Source organism: Phyllostomus discolor, chromosome 6 (assembly GCF_004126475.2).
Source record: "Phyllostomus discolor isolate MPI-MPIP mPhyDis1 chromosome 6, mPhyDis1.pri.v3, whole genome shotgun sequence".
NCBI classification, from domain to species: Eukaryota; Metazoa; Chordata; class Mammalia; order Chiroptera; family Phyllostomidae; genus Phyllostomus; species Phyllostomus discolor.
Window position 1 is genome coordinate 17,671,548 of NC_040908.2, and position 13,476 is coordinate 17,685,023.

General features: G+C 56.7%; 1 protein-coding gene across 1 annotated transcript in view; it reads left to right on the forward strand.

Annotated features, from left to right (window-relative positions):
• The window catches only part of EHD3 (EH domain containing 3), a 28,218-nt gene extending 15,076 nt beyond the window's left edge, over positions 1-13,142 (forward strand). Inside the window, exons 4-6 of the mRNA XM_028517021.2 lie at positions 7,426-7,838; positions 8,498-8,662; positions 11,047-13,142. Coding sequence (XP_028372822.1) covers positions 7,426-7,838; positions 8,498-8,662; positions 11,047-11,574 — 1,106 coding nt within the window. The 3' untranslated portion in view covers positions 11,575-13,142. The remainder of the gene's footprint in view (positions 1-7,425; positions 7,839-8,497; positions 8,663-11,046) is intronic.
• The last annotated feature ends 334 nt before the right edge of the window (positions 13,143-13,476 follow it).

The window sequence follows — 13,476 nt, forward strand, 5'->3', positions numbered from 1 at the left end:
TGTATTTCTATGCCCAGCAGGCGTGAGGTGTTGTATGTAGATCGTCGTCACCATCGGTTTTTACAGCTAGACTGATGCTGTTAAAAGCTAAAAACAGCTGCTCCTGGCTCCTCACCTCTAGCCTCCCCTGCCACAGCGGCTGTGTGCCGGGGGTAGCCCCCCGCCCTTTCTGCATCCTGTGCTATATCCCTGCAAGACAAGCAGATGAAGCCACACCCACCCGACTCTGGAGTTGGGAGCTGGGCTAGAGCCAGAGGAGCACTCGGAAGTCAGCATCCGGAAAGGAAAGGCTTTGGACTGGCACAAGTTCCCTGGGCAGCAGCTGGAACTCTCTCCTCCCCTGAACTGACCTTAGATTGACTGACTGGCTGCTTCCTTCCCACAATGCCATGGGCCCCGTGCTCTTTGGTCCAGCCAGGACAGACACGAGGTGTGTTCTGCAGGTATCTGTGCCGCCACTGCAGGAAGCTCAGAAACCCGCTCCACCAGGGACATGGCCTGAAAGGGCCAGCACCCGCTCCCCCCAGGCCCTCGAGGAGACCCCGTAGCCTCACAGGAGACAGGCCAGGGCCCAGTGGCTGTGTACTAAGTGCTGCTGGCAAAGGCCTGGGTGCCTGGGTACCTGGGTACGGGCCGCTGCTGCTGGAACTGGGCTGCTGTCCAGCCCTCCTCCTGCGAGCTGCCTCGGCTTTCCACCCCGAAGGAAGCAGCTCAAGGGCACCCGGCTCTGCATTCGGGGTCCACCGTGGCTGTGTGAGTGGGCACAGCCAGCCCTGGCTGGGGGCAAAGCAGGGAGAGGCCCCCCTGGGTCAGCAGTCTGCTCATGGGCCTCATGACCCCCAGTCTGTCCTCAAAGGAGACAGAGCCTGCTCTGCAGGGACCTCGCTCTGGACCAGGCTCCAGCGGGAAAACCCGGCCCCTCCCCACATCTCACTGAGGAGGTCACACCTGGGAGGGAGAGGGGAAGGAGGCAGCCTGTCAGGAGGAAGCCGTGTTAACAGTTCGTGTGTTTGGCAACCCGTCTAAAAGAGGGAGGGCAACTGAAGGCCCTCTGTGGTGGGGCCTTGGGAGCCTGGCCCCACGCTCTCTGACTCGGGGCTGCACGGCGGCACAGTCGTGGAAGGGGTGGGGAAAGCTGGCCGGTCGGAAGCCACAGAACCCATGGTCCTGGGAAGAGAGGGCTGTCTCCCAACCCCTCTGGTCTCTCTGCTCTTTGTAGGTGTCCTGGCACCCTGCTCAGGGCCCTGTGGAGAGGAAGCTTGGGTGGCTCTCAGTCTGGCTTCTATTAGTTTCCCTAAACGTTCCCCCTCTCCTAACCAGTCCTCACCCCCACCCCCACCCCCACGAGGATTCACCTGGGCTGATCCTGAGTGGAGGCCTGAAGGGGATTTACTGTTTCACTCGGGCAGCCTGCGTCTCCTCCAGAAAGGCTCAGCAGAGCCAGCCTTCTCCATCTGAGCTCCCAGCACGTAGGTGGACGTGCACCTGCAAGGCCAGGGCCACCTGGCAGGACAGCTTCCCAGAATGCGGGCCTGGGAGTTCAGAGATGGGGTTTTAGAACCTGTGTGTGTCTCAACAGGTCGCATTCTCTCCCTGAGCCTGCACGTTCCCACATTAACAAGGGGCGGTGACGCCCATCAGATGGCCTTGTGAGGTCTGTGCATGGTAATGGAAAGACAGACATCAGCTCTCGGTCTGGGTCTCCGTGAGCGCCCTGCTTTCCCCTTCATCTGCCATCCAGGGCCCCCCACTCTACAGCCCAGGGCCCCCCACTCCACAGCCCAGGACCCCCTCACTCCACAGCCCAGGGCCCAACCTCTGCAGCTGGACGGCGCAGGCCTGCTTCAGGGAACCTGTCCCGGTCCGTTCTCTTTCCCCTGCTCCCTGTCCTCCTGCCTTCATCTTTAGACCTCAGCGGCTGCCCTAGGCCAGTTGGGTGCGTGGCTGTCTCCCTGCCCTTCCTGTCCTTTCCATCTAACACGACTCAGCCCCACCTCTGGGAGAAGTGATGGCCCCTTGAGTGGCTGCCCAGGCCAACGTGCTTTCTGTCCTCCTGAGTCCAGACTACAAATGCAGCTGCTGGCAAAAGCTGGCTGTGCTAAAAACGGGGGCTGGGAGCCGGGCCGCCAGCACTGCAGCACAGGCCTAGGACAGTGCTGACCTCAGTTCACCAAGGAGACTGGGAAAATGGGGGTCACACACTCTCAGATTCAGGGGGACCCCAAATGAGGAGAGTTTCCAGTATGCACAGTCCCTCCTTCTCCTTCCTCACAAAGCCGTAGAACCTGGAGGCTCTAGCTTACACCTGCACATATAAACACTCACACATCTGCACGCACAAACACCCACCTAGCCACACACATGAACACTCACACACACACACATACACGTATACCTACACATACACACACATACATACCCACATGTACACACATACTCATACATACATACACACGTAAACATACTCATATATAACCACACGTCCATTCCGTCCACACCTCCCTCCACAGACACACCCCCATACAAGTGTGTACACAGAACCAAACACGCTTTCTCTGGCTTCTGGCCAGGGGCCCTCAGAGCTCCAGGTCTGGTCACAGTGCAGATCAGGCGCCTCTTCCCTTCAGCCAGCCCAGGGCGGGACAGCAGCCAACCCTGATGCAGCTGGGTTCCATGCTGGAAATTGAGCTGCTCCCGAGGCCTTGGGCTCCATGGGAAGGAGCTCTCAGACCCCAGGCCAGACCTGGACGAAGTGTGGTCCTTGCTCAGGGCAGGGCACTTCCTGTCACTTCCAGGAACACCCCCTCTGCCCAGGTCCAGGGGTGGGTGTTTTCAGGGGAGGGAAAGCAGGGGGGGATCCGGGAACCTGCGGCTGGGAGGTCGCAGGCCAGCAATTGTCTCTGGGTGAAGATGCACTGTGTGGGCAGCGAGGGGCAGGGAGGCTGTTCCTGGAAGTGACAGGAAGTGCCCTGCCCAGGACTCATTACTGGGAAGGAGCAAGGAAGCAGCTGAAGTGGGGGTGGGCTCCGGAAGCCTGCGAGTCCTCACACTCGGGACCCAGGCTTCCCGGCTGCTCCTCAGCTAGAAATCCCCCCGCCCCGCCCTAGAAAAGCAACCTCGTGGTGGTCGGGGAGCCCACTTCCCTCCCGGGAGACCCCTTCCTATACAGGTGAGCTCAGCAGATCTACTGCGGGTAAAACCCTCGCCCATGTCCCAAACCTCTGGCCTCCTGATTCCCAGCCTAGTGGCTTTTCAGCACGTTTTCACAGCCTGCCCAGGAAGGAGGCAGGGAGTAGGCCTGAGAGCGAACTCCTGTGTGAGTTTTCCCTGGGGCGCCTTGGAGCATCTGGGCTGGTCCTCACAGCCTCACATCCCTCGTGCGTCCCAGCCCCCTCACTGAGGGCCCTCCTGGGCCCCAGACTGGGTGCTGCATACACGTGCCTTTGTGGGCCTCACCCATGGGGACAAAGCAGTAGGGCCCCGATGCCCTTTAGAACAGCTTGCTGCCAGCCTTGTGGTCATCTCCTGGAAGGCATGTGGTATGGCATTTGTTCCCACTGTCATCTCAATTCTTCCCACATTGTAGAAATTGATGCCTTTTTAATTCTTTTTTTTGTTAAATGTCCAATCTTAAAAGACATCTTGGGGGACAGGATAGGACCTTTTTAGTACCCACCACAAGTAAGTGCCTGGTCTGAGGGTGCAGCCCCCTGAGCTCCAGCCTGGCATGCGGCTATGAGCAAGAAAGGGAGTGTGGACAAGAGTCCGGGATCTGGGTTCTGGTCCCAAGTTTGCCACCACCTGGCTCTGTGAGCTCACGCAAGCCCCTTAACCTCTCTGTTCCCTCTCCCTTCCCTGTTGGGTGTGTGTGCTCTGTTTACCTCCTGGCATATACAGAGTTACGAGGTTCGAATGAGATTATGTGGCTGAAAATACAAAGAAATGTGCTGTCTGGCGCCTTGCATCTCACTTCAGACTCAGACTGCCGGTGGGTCATTAAGAAGTTGCCTTGCTTATTGTTTGTCTCATTGATTTTCTCCTGCCTGCCATTACTTTGAAGTCTTTCTTTGCAGTTTACTAGAGCCTGGGGGCAGCAGGGAGCGCCCCAGACCCCTGCAGGCTGCCCAGTCTCTGGGCTAGGTGCCTGCAGCCCGGAGCTCTGGGAGCCAGCAGACCTGCTGTAAGCGATTCCGGGAAGGCCAGCTCAGCTCTCAGCCTCTGCGGCTTGAATCTCCCCCCCACCCATCCCATCTCCATATCTTATCTCAGGAGCCCTGGGGCTGCTGCAGGTGCTGAAGAGTCCCCCCCTACACCCCACCCCCACCCCTGTTGTGGGTCTGGGAGCCATTCCTGGGACCGGTGAGGGAAAGGGGGCCTGTCACCGGGTGTCCTGCTCACCCCAGACACTAGGACAGAGCCTCCCTCTGTAGTCAGATCCTGTTGCCACGGCTCTTCCACTGGCCCTTCATTATTCGGTTGTTATTATTCCTGTTTCTCAGCTGAGAAGATTGAGGTTCAGACTTGCCCAAGGCCACACAGTGAACACTTGGGAGAGTAGCCCCATGCCCTTGTTCTTAGTGCGTCCCGTGCATGCCTTTCAGAGGCTCCCCTTGCTGGGTACACACAAGCCGAGTCCAGGAAACAGCACCATACCCTTCCGGGAGGCTGCTAGGCTCTGAATAGGTAAGAGCAGGAGGCTGAGCAAGAGGAGGCCCATGGAGTCCTTACTTGATTCTCAGGATCCTCATGACCACCCCTGGGAGAAAGAACCTGGCATTACTAACTCTGTAATTTGATAGCAGCCTTGCTGGAGCATGCAGAATTTGAGAAAAGGAGGAGCAAGCATAGGAGACCTCTGTGCTTATAAAATCCTGGAAGGGACAGCCAGCCACCTGCTGTCCTCAGCAAGAGTGACTTCACAGAGGCCCCCACATCCAAGGGGTTGCTTTTCTAGGGTGGGCCCTGTTTAAGGTGGTGGCCCCAGCCTTCTTTCTTCCTATTCTGCAAGGACTTTCTTGTGTCTGATCTCCATCCATCCTGCTGTACGTACTCTCCACCCTCACACCTCCAGTCTTAGAAGCAGGGCATTGTGAACTGAGAAAGGAAGCTCAAAGACATTCCAGTCCTATCGGCTTGACAGGCAGAGACCGAAGACCAGAGAGAGGAGGCTGCTTGCCCGAGGCCACACAGCAAGTTAGTGGCTGAAACTAGAGTTGGTCTTCCCCTGGCCGTTGCTCCTCAGGGGCCGCCTTTGGAGCTCACCTATTTCATGGAAACTGGAGCTTGTAAGTTCTTTGTAAAGGGGGCGGAGGAACAGGAACAGCCAAGGTCATATGCAGTCTCACCTGCATCCTTTAAAAAAAAAAAACTGGATCCTCACAGCAACCCTATGGCAGGGTCTGTGGGATTCCAATTCAGACACCAGACAGCTGAGGCCCAGAGATGGCTTGTTTCCTGTCCCTGAGGTGGAAGAAGCAAAACACGGCTCGCATTTCAGTTTTGTTTGGCAAAGACTGACCGAACACTACTATGTACAGGATGCCATGCTAGCAGTGGGGGTTAGGGGCAGGTCCCTGCCCAACACCCAGTGTGAGTGTGTGGCGGGGGTGACTCATCTGACAGCTTCCGTGGGAGACCCGAAGGGCATGCGTCTGCCTGAGCCCATGAGAACACTGAGGGGCACCTGCCCCGGCTGTGGAGACAGGAACGGGCAGGGAGCCATCCTGCTCTGGCAGCACTGACCTGGTGCTGTCCCTGTCCCCCAAGTTGGAGCTGTCCAGGTCACTGTGATTTGCCCCTACTACCCTCCAAGCCTTCGCAGCCCAAGCCTCCTGTTGCATGGCCGACACCATCAGGGATCGAAGAGGGATTGGAGGTGGGGTGGGGGGAGGCTCTTTTCCTGAAGCTTCTCTGGCCCCTTTGCTTTCCCCATGCTGTGGAGGGGTGGCTAGAGTGGTGGACTTGTGGTTGGAAGACCTGAGTTCCGGTCCTGACTCTATCGCTGCATGACCCTGACCCTGGGCATGTCTCTCCCCCTCCTTGAGCCTCCATTTCCTTGTCAGTAAAGTGCCCAGCTGTGGCTACCCTGGCTGCCCTGCCCAGCCAGCATTGAGTGGCTTGTGTGGTGGGCACTCAGGGCTGGCATCTGCTGTACTGGGGGAGGGAGCAGTAGCAAGCTTTTCCCTGCTACCCTCCCTGTGGGCTGCACACCCTGTGGGCTACAGCCCTTGTCAGGCCAGATCTCAGAAGGATGCCAGAGGCCTGAGCCCTGCTGCCCTCCCCAGCTACCAAGTGGACCAGGTTGCTGATTCTAGGCACCAGAGCACCAAAACCATGACCTGTTTTCTGGGGTGGGGTTTGGGGCAGAGGGACCAGGTTGTCCTGATTTTCTGAGCCCCCTATCCCTCTTCCTGCCCACAGTGCTGAAGGAGAACTGTGGGAGGTGAGAGCGCCAGTCTACCGGCTGTGGCTGTGCCAAAGGCTGCTAAAAATAGCCAGGAGCTATGCCAGGGGCGGGATGGGCATTTGAGCAGGGGAGCAGGTGCAGGCTGCAGGCCCACCTGGAAGGGGAATGCACAGGTCTCCTGAGTTCTGGGGAACTGCTGGCTGGGCCTGCATAGAGTGAAGGGGAGGGGAAGGGAGGGGGGAGGCGCAGGGAGAGGGGAGGGGCAGGCAAGAGCGCTGCATGACTGCCCTCCTGGCAGGTGCAGGGAGCTCAGGGCCCCATTGTCCAGGTCCAGCCCTGGCCCCACACTTTGCTGGCTATTTGACTCTCACCTCACCTCTGATCCTCAGTTTCTGCCTCTGGAAAATGGGAGTGATACTCCTCAGCCCACCTGCCTCAGAGGCTGTTGTGAGGGTACAATGAGGTCGTGATGCAAACGACCCTGCCAGCCTGAGCAAGCATTGAACCTGGGGTTAGAGAGCTAGGTACTGTGCCCCACTGCTCCTACAAGCAGTGTGGTCCTGGCTGAGTCACCCTGTGACTGTCTCCAGGTGGCACTGATAATGTCCCGCCCTCATCACTGGGCAGAACCTGGCCCCCAAAACACTTTCCTGGGCCCTGACCCTTAATGGAAAGAGCCCATTTCCTTGAATTAAAAGACTAAATAGGAATAAGATGTTAATTATAATTAGCATTTACTGAGCAGCTGCTATATGCTGGGCTTCAAGTGTATTTAGTCCTTACAATTCTGTTAATTAGGTTCTATTGGTGTGCCTATTGATAGATGAAAACACACTAAGTCAAAGACACAGAATGACTTGCTCAAGGCCAAATAGTGAAAATGGTGGAGGAGTCAAGATTTGAACCCAGATCTGACTCCCAAGAGGGTGTTATTTCTTTCTACTGCACCTGTTGCCTTTCCCCAAACCTCTAACCTGTGCCCCAAAGGCTACTTCCCCTGACTGTCTCGCTGCCGGCAGGGTATGACTTCGCCGCCGTCCTGGAGTGGTTCGCTGAGCGGGTGGACCGCATCATCCTGCTCTTTGATGCCCACAAGCTGGACATCTCCGACGAGTTCTCAGAAGTCATCAAGGCCCTCAAGAACCACGAGGACAAGATGCGGGTGGTGCTGAACAAGGCCGACCAGATTGAGACCCAGCAGCTGATGCGGGTGTACGGGGCTCTCATGTGGTCCCTGGGGAAGATCGTCAACACCCCGGAGGTGATCCGGGTCTACATCGGCTCCTTCTGGTCCCACCCCCTCCTCATCCCTGACAACCGCAAGCTCTTCGAGGCCGAGGAGCAGGACCTATTCAAAGACATCCAGAGTCTGCCCCGAAACGCTGCCCTGCGCAAACTCAATGACCTCATCAAGAGAGCCAGACTAGCCAAGGTGAGGCTACCTCTGGGGCGTGCGTGGGCAGCATGTTTGGGGTGGGGGTTCAGCTGCGAGAGCTGCCTGCACCCTCGAGCATTGCCTGCCTATGTGAGCATGTCCTGTAGCTGCTGCATCCTGAACATCAGCTGTGCCAACGCTGGTGGCCAGGGGGCAGGAGAGTGTGGTGGTTATGGTCACCTGCCCTGGGGTCAGATGGCCAGACCCGAGCTCAACTCCACTGTTTACAAATGCGGTGATCCTAGCCCCAGCAATGCCCTCGGTCTCTCTCTGCCCATTTCCATGCCTGTAAAATAAAAGGGCTGGAGGATGCAGGAGAACAAAGAATGTAAAAGCCTTCTCCCCATGCCTGTGTCCTCCGAAGGGCTCGGCAGACGTTAGCTATGGTCATTGTCTTCCTCGTCAGCGTCATCTCCTGTGTTGCCATCCCTGTTACTTCATTGACCTCACACTCCCCACAGTCTTGCCTGTTCCATGAGATCTAGAAAAACAGCCCAGTGCAGCAAGCAGTGTGAGAGAGCAAGAGAGACAGAAATTATTTCAGAAGTAGGAGCAGGAAGAGAAGGGGTTTATGGGAAGAGATGGGTGAGAGCCACCGAGAGGGAGGGAATGAATGGAGGTCCTGGTCTCACACTTTCTCTCTGTCCGTTTCTCAGGTCCACGCCTACATCATCAGCTCTCTGAAGAAGGAGATGCCTTCCGTGTTCGGGAAGGACAACAAGAAGAAGGAGCTGGTGAACAACCTGGCTGAGATCTACGGCCGGATCGAGCGGGAGCACCAGATCTCGCCTGGCGACTTTCCCAACCTGAAGAGGATGCAGGTAACCAGGGTCAGGGGCTTGGGGACAAGGGGCAGTGCTGCACGAGCTGGCTGAGCAGCCTTGGTGTGGAGGAGGCCACCCAGGGAGATGGCCCTCGGTCTGTCCTCCCTCCTGGACTGTCACTGGCCCAGCATGTGTCATATCTGGGCCTGGGGCGACAGAGGGAGCCCCAGTGATCCTAGTGGGACAGGGGTGTCCCATGATATTTGGGGTCCGATACCTGCAGTTTATAACTTTTCCTAGTCATAGCCACCATGTCACCTAATGAAGATTCTCCGGGCCCTCAAGTACTTGTGTTTACCTCTGAGTCCCTACTGCGGAGTGACTGGGGACATAGGCCATGAGAAGTCCCCACAGGAGCCTGCCACCTTTGGAGCCCACCATGGGCCCCTCTTTTGAGCCAGGGACCGTCACACACGGTTTCTCAAGTTCTTCCCCAAAGCAGTCCTCTGTAGGAGGCCTTTGCATCCTCCTTGTACAGATAAGCTAACAAGTTTACCAAGATAATTAACCTTTGCAATTAGCTGCCTGCCGTTTTCTGAGTGCAGTCGTCACACAGACTGCTAGTGGGAGAGCCAGGAGCTGTCCCCACAGTCCCAGCAAGAAGCCACCTCACCGTACTCTCTCTGAGCCTCTGTCTCTTCGTCTGTAAACTGAGGCTCCAGAAGCACCCACTCATGGATGTTGTGAGCATCCGTGAGATGCTGCCCACACGGTGCTCAGCACAGGGCCTGGGACAGGCTGTCCCTCAAAATGAAGCAGCAAGTTAGGTAGGATGTGACCACCGGGGGAAGCCAGGCCATGAACGACGGGAACCCACCTAGCCATACAATTTTTGCAGCTCCTTGTGATTCTGTATTTGTTTCCAAATATAGTGTTTTTACAAACTGGGGAAGTAGAGAAAAATAGCAGCAGATGTAGCAGCGATATTGATTTCGTTCTTGTCGCTGACTATGATACAGAACTCCCTGTGGTCTCAAATGGGCTTCATTAGTTTCCTGTCTGATTAAAAACTAGACATTCAGAATATACATTTATTCATGTATCCATTCATTCTTATAAACACCTAGCATGAACCAGTCACTAATTTGAGAAATGCTTTAACATAATCCGTGTTTCTCAATCAGCTGTGGCCTGGAGCATGTCAACTTTTAGTTGGTCTTTCCAATAAAAGTTGAATGGCCTGTAAACAAACATTTGAGGCGATGACATTTGAAAGGGGCTGTGCAACCCCTTTTGGAACGTGAGGAATTCTTTCTCAACATAGATGAGTTCATCCGCTGTTGTTAGGTATGCTAAATCAATCACCTAAGTGTCTGTCCTTCGGGGGAATACGTGGGGTGGCGGGCACCCACTGTGCCCCCGGAAGATGTTGGAACCCATAGTTGGGAACCCACCCGACACTCAGAGCTGTGGACAGAGACACCAAGGGCCTCCCGAGGGCTGGTCTGCTCCTGCCCTTGCCACCCTCTCCCAGCCCCCACCGCCCCCGGTTCAGCCTGTCCTTGTAGGATGGGAAGAAACGCCCAAGCTAACACTTGTTCTTGAACTGTAGCAAGAGCAGCATTTCAAGTTGGTGGGTGTTTTCGGAACTTTTCTGCAGCGAGCTCGATGTGCTGGTCCCCGAGACTATCCCCTGCGCACTGGCCTCTGCCCGGTGTCCTGAGACTGCTGTGACCAGAGCCAGGGCAGGGGCGGAAAGCTCTCGCCTTGCCACTGCTGAGGCCTAGGGGAAGCTGGGTATTCTGAACTCGGGACTTCTCAGAGTCACAAAGACATGCAGAGGGGAGCATATTTCTCTTACCGTGGGGCGGGGGTGTCATGGGAAGGCCAGGGGAGGAGCTTTTATGAAGTCTGCATGCCCGCCCGGGCCTGCTGTCAGAAACGTCCAGAGGCGAGCCAGTCACTGAAAACTCTCTCTGGGCAGTTCCCATGAGCATCCTGATTAAGAACAGCTGGGCTGAAGTCCACCCCGGCTTCTATTATGACTTGTTTTGGTTGCCTTTGCCTCAGCTCTGCCTTCCCCAGCTGGGGATAGGATGTGACTTCCCTTCCCCAGAAGGGCACTAGGGGGGCACATCAGATAACGTAGGAAAGCACTTTCCATGTTTTTGAGTACAACCCTTATTAGAGTAGAGAGACCTACCTGCTTCATCTGCTCCTTTCCCAGCCCCTGAAACTGTTTTGCTCTCTCCTAAAAACCTCCAACATCAACACGGCCTGCCTTTTTTTCTCCTCCTCTCTCATATCATTTGTTATTATGACGTGGTTCAGCTTAGCCTCCGGGCCAAAGGGCTGCGAACGTCCCAGCAGCAGTAGGAGGCAGCCTCCCCAACTCCTTCCACCGACCTCCACCCTCACCGTCTTTCCTCCCGTCTCCCCAGGACCAGCTGCAGGCCCAGGACTTCGGCAAATTCCAGCCCCTGAAAAGCAAGCTGCTGGAGGTGGTGGATGACATGCTGGCCCACGACATTGCCCAGCTCATGGTGCTGGTGCGCCAGGAGGAGACCCAGCGGCCCATGCAGATGGTGAAGGGTGGAGCGTTCGAGGGCACCCTGCAGGGCCCCTTTGGGCACGGCTACGGGGAGGGGGCTGGGGAGGGCATCGATGACGCCGAGTGGGTCGTGGCCAGGGACAAGCCCATGTACGACGAGATCTTCTACACCCTGTCGCCGGTGGACGGCAAGATCACGGGTGCCAATGCCAAGAAGGAGATGGTGCGCTCCAAGCTGCCCAACAGTGTGCTGGGCAAGATCTGGAAGCTGGCCGACATCGACAAGGATGGCATGCTGGACGACGAGGAGTTTGCGCTGGCCAACCACCTCATCAAGGTCAAGCTGGAGGGGCACGAGCTGCCCAGCGAGCTGCCCGCCCACCTCCTGCCCCCATCCAAGAGGAAAATCGCCGAGTGATGGGAGCAGGGGGAGGTTCGGAGAAGGCAGGTGTTACAGGAGATGGGGGAGGTGATCACACACACATGTGCACACACACACAGAGGCACAGATCTTGAGGACTGCACTTCAGACGATGGGGATCAGTGACCCCCAGGTTTCCAGGCCGATCTCTGTTTGGGCACAAGTTCTCAGCATTGGCAGCAGCACAGGGGCACGCCCATGGGTCCAGCTTTCAATCCTCGGTCCCCATCCCTCTCTCCTCTCCGTCCTCGCCTGTCTTCTGCAGAGGCAGCTGGTTCACCCGCCCACAGACGGCCCACCCACCTCCAGATGCCCCGGACTCTGAGCAGATGGAAAAACTTTTCACTTAATAGGCAATTCGCTTTGTGTTCTGAGCTTTCTCTCCGTCCTTGGCTTCCTACTATGAAATCTGCTCCGGGGCTGGGGGTTGTGCAGGCAGGGAGCAGAGGCATCCTCGGGGAACCAGGTTCCCGACTGGAAGAGACACGGTGCTGGCCTCTGTTCTTCCCCCACCTTAGGCTCTGTCTCCCTCGGCAAGCCTGGCTTTGAACCCCGTGGACACTTCCTTTCAAAGAACCCCGGTGAGGGAGGGAGAGTTGGAAAACTGGCAGGAAAGAAAACAAAGAAAGTGTCTCGTCATCCTCTCTTCCAAGCCAGTCAAGGTGGTTTCATCCTGCAGATCTTGTGAGGGCCGTGTTTTTTCCACCCGGCCTCTGATGTGGGGATGCTCAGACTCGACTCACATTCCTCCAGCCCCCGCTGTACGCCAGGGTGACTTCATCCCATGTGGCCCTCAGCAGCCTCCGTGGGTGTATGCATTAGCCACTCCCCGCCCCCACATTTTCCAGGGAAGGAGTCTGAGACTCGGAGTTTAAGCAACCATTCCAAAGTCACCGAGGGCGGAGGATTCAGAGCCAAGGCCCCGCTGCTCCCTCTGCCATGAAGATGTGTGCGGGGTCCCAGCGTCACTCGCCCCTGGCCACCCATGCAGAGCAGGCCCGGCTTGCAGTCCTCCCAGCCTCCCCAAGCTGGCTGGCGAGGGAGAAGGGCCAGCCAGCGTTTGGTGGGCCATCAGTCTGGCCATCTGTCACACCGCAGAAGCAAACTGTGCCTTCTGGCTATGCACCCCGTGTTCCTAAAGTTACAGAAGCCCAACGGCGCCAGCGGGAGAGTGGGCCTGCCCACTGGATGCTGCTCGTGTCTGTCCTGCTCCACCTCCCACCCAGTAGCTGAGGCCCCCCAGCTTGTAGGCAGCCAGGGGCTCAGGGCCAACCCGAGAGGCCCCCCAGTAACGCCGGTGTCCTCCACAAATCGCCACCATGCCCCGTGCCCTGCACCCTCCTCCGTGGCCTCTCCCCTGGTTTGCTTCACGGCCACTGAACCAATCACTTTGTATGCTATGCTCCTACCGTGATGGAAAACGAAGACAAGTATAACTTATTTTATATCTATGTTCAGACTCTATAGAGAATATTCTATGTATCTATGATGTGCTCACTACTGTAGTATGTTTGTCATTAGTGTTCATGTTAATACAGCACATTTATCCTTTGGTACCCAGTTGACCACAGAGCATCATTCCTGGGAGAGGGGCTGGGTTCCTTCCTGAGATTCCCGGTAGCATCCCTGGCAGAGGATTGGGCTGCCCTTGGCAGCATCCACACACAGCGTCTCATTGGCCTGATGACGACCCAGTGAGGACACATCACTCCCTGCCACTCTGGAGTGGAGACGATCCCCAAACCTCTGGGCTTCCTTCTGCACCCACACATCCCTCTTCCTCATGAAGTGGAGGGCAAAGGAGGGCCAAGGCCAAGAGCTCCAGCTTCCTCCACCTCAAGTGCGGAGCCCAGCGGAGACCGCTTGTCTGCTCTGCGCCTTTCTTTGGGCTGAAGGAAA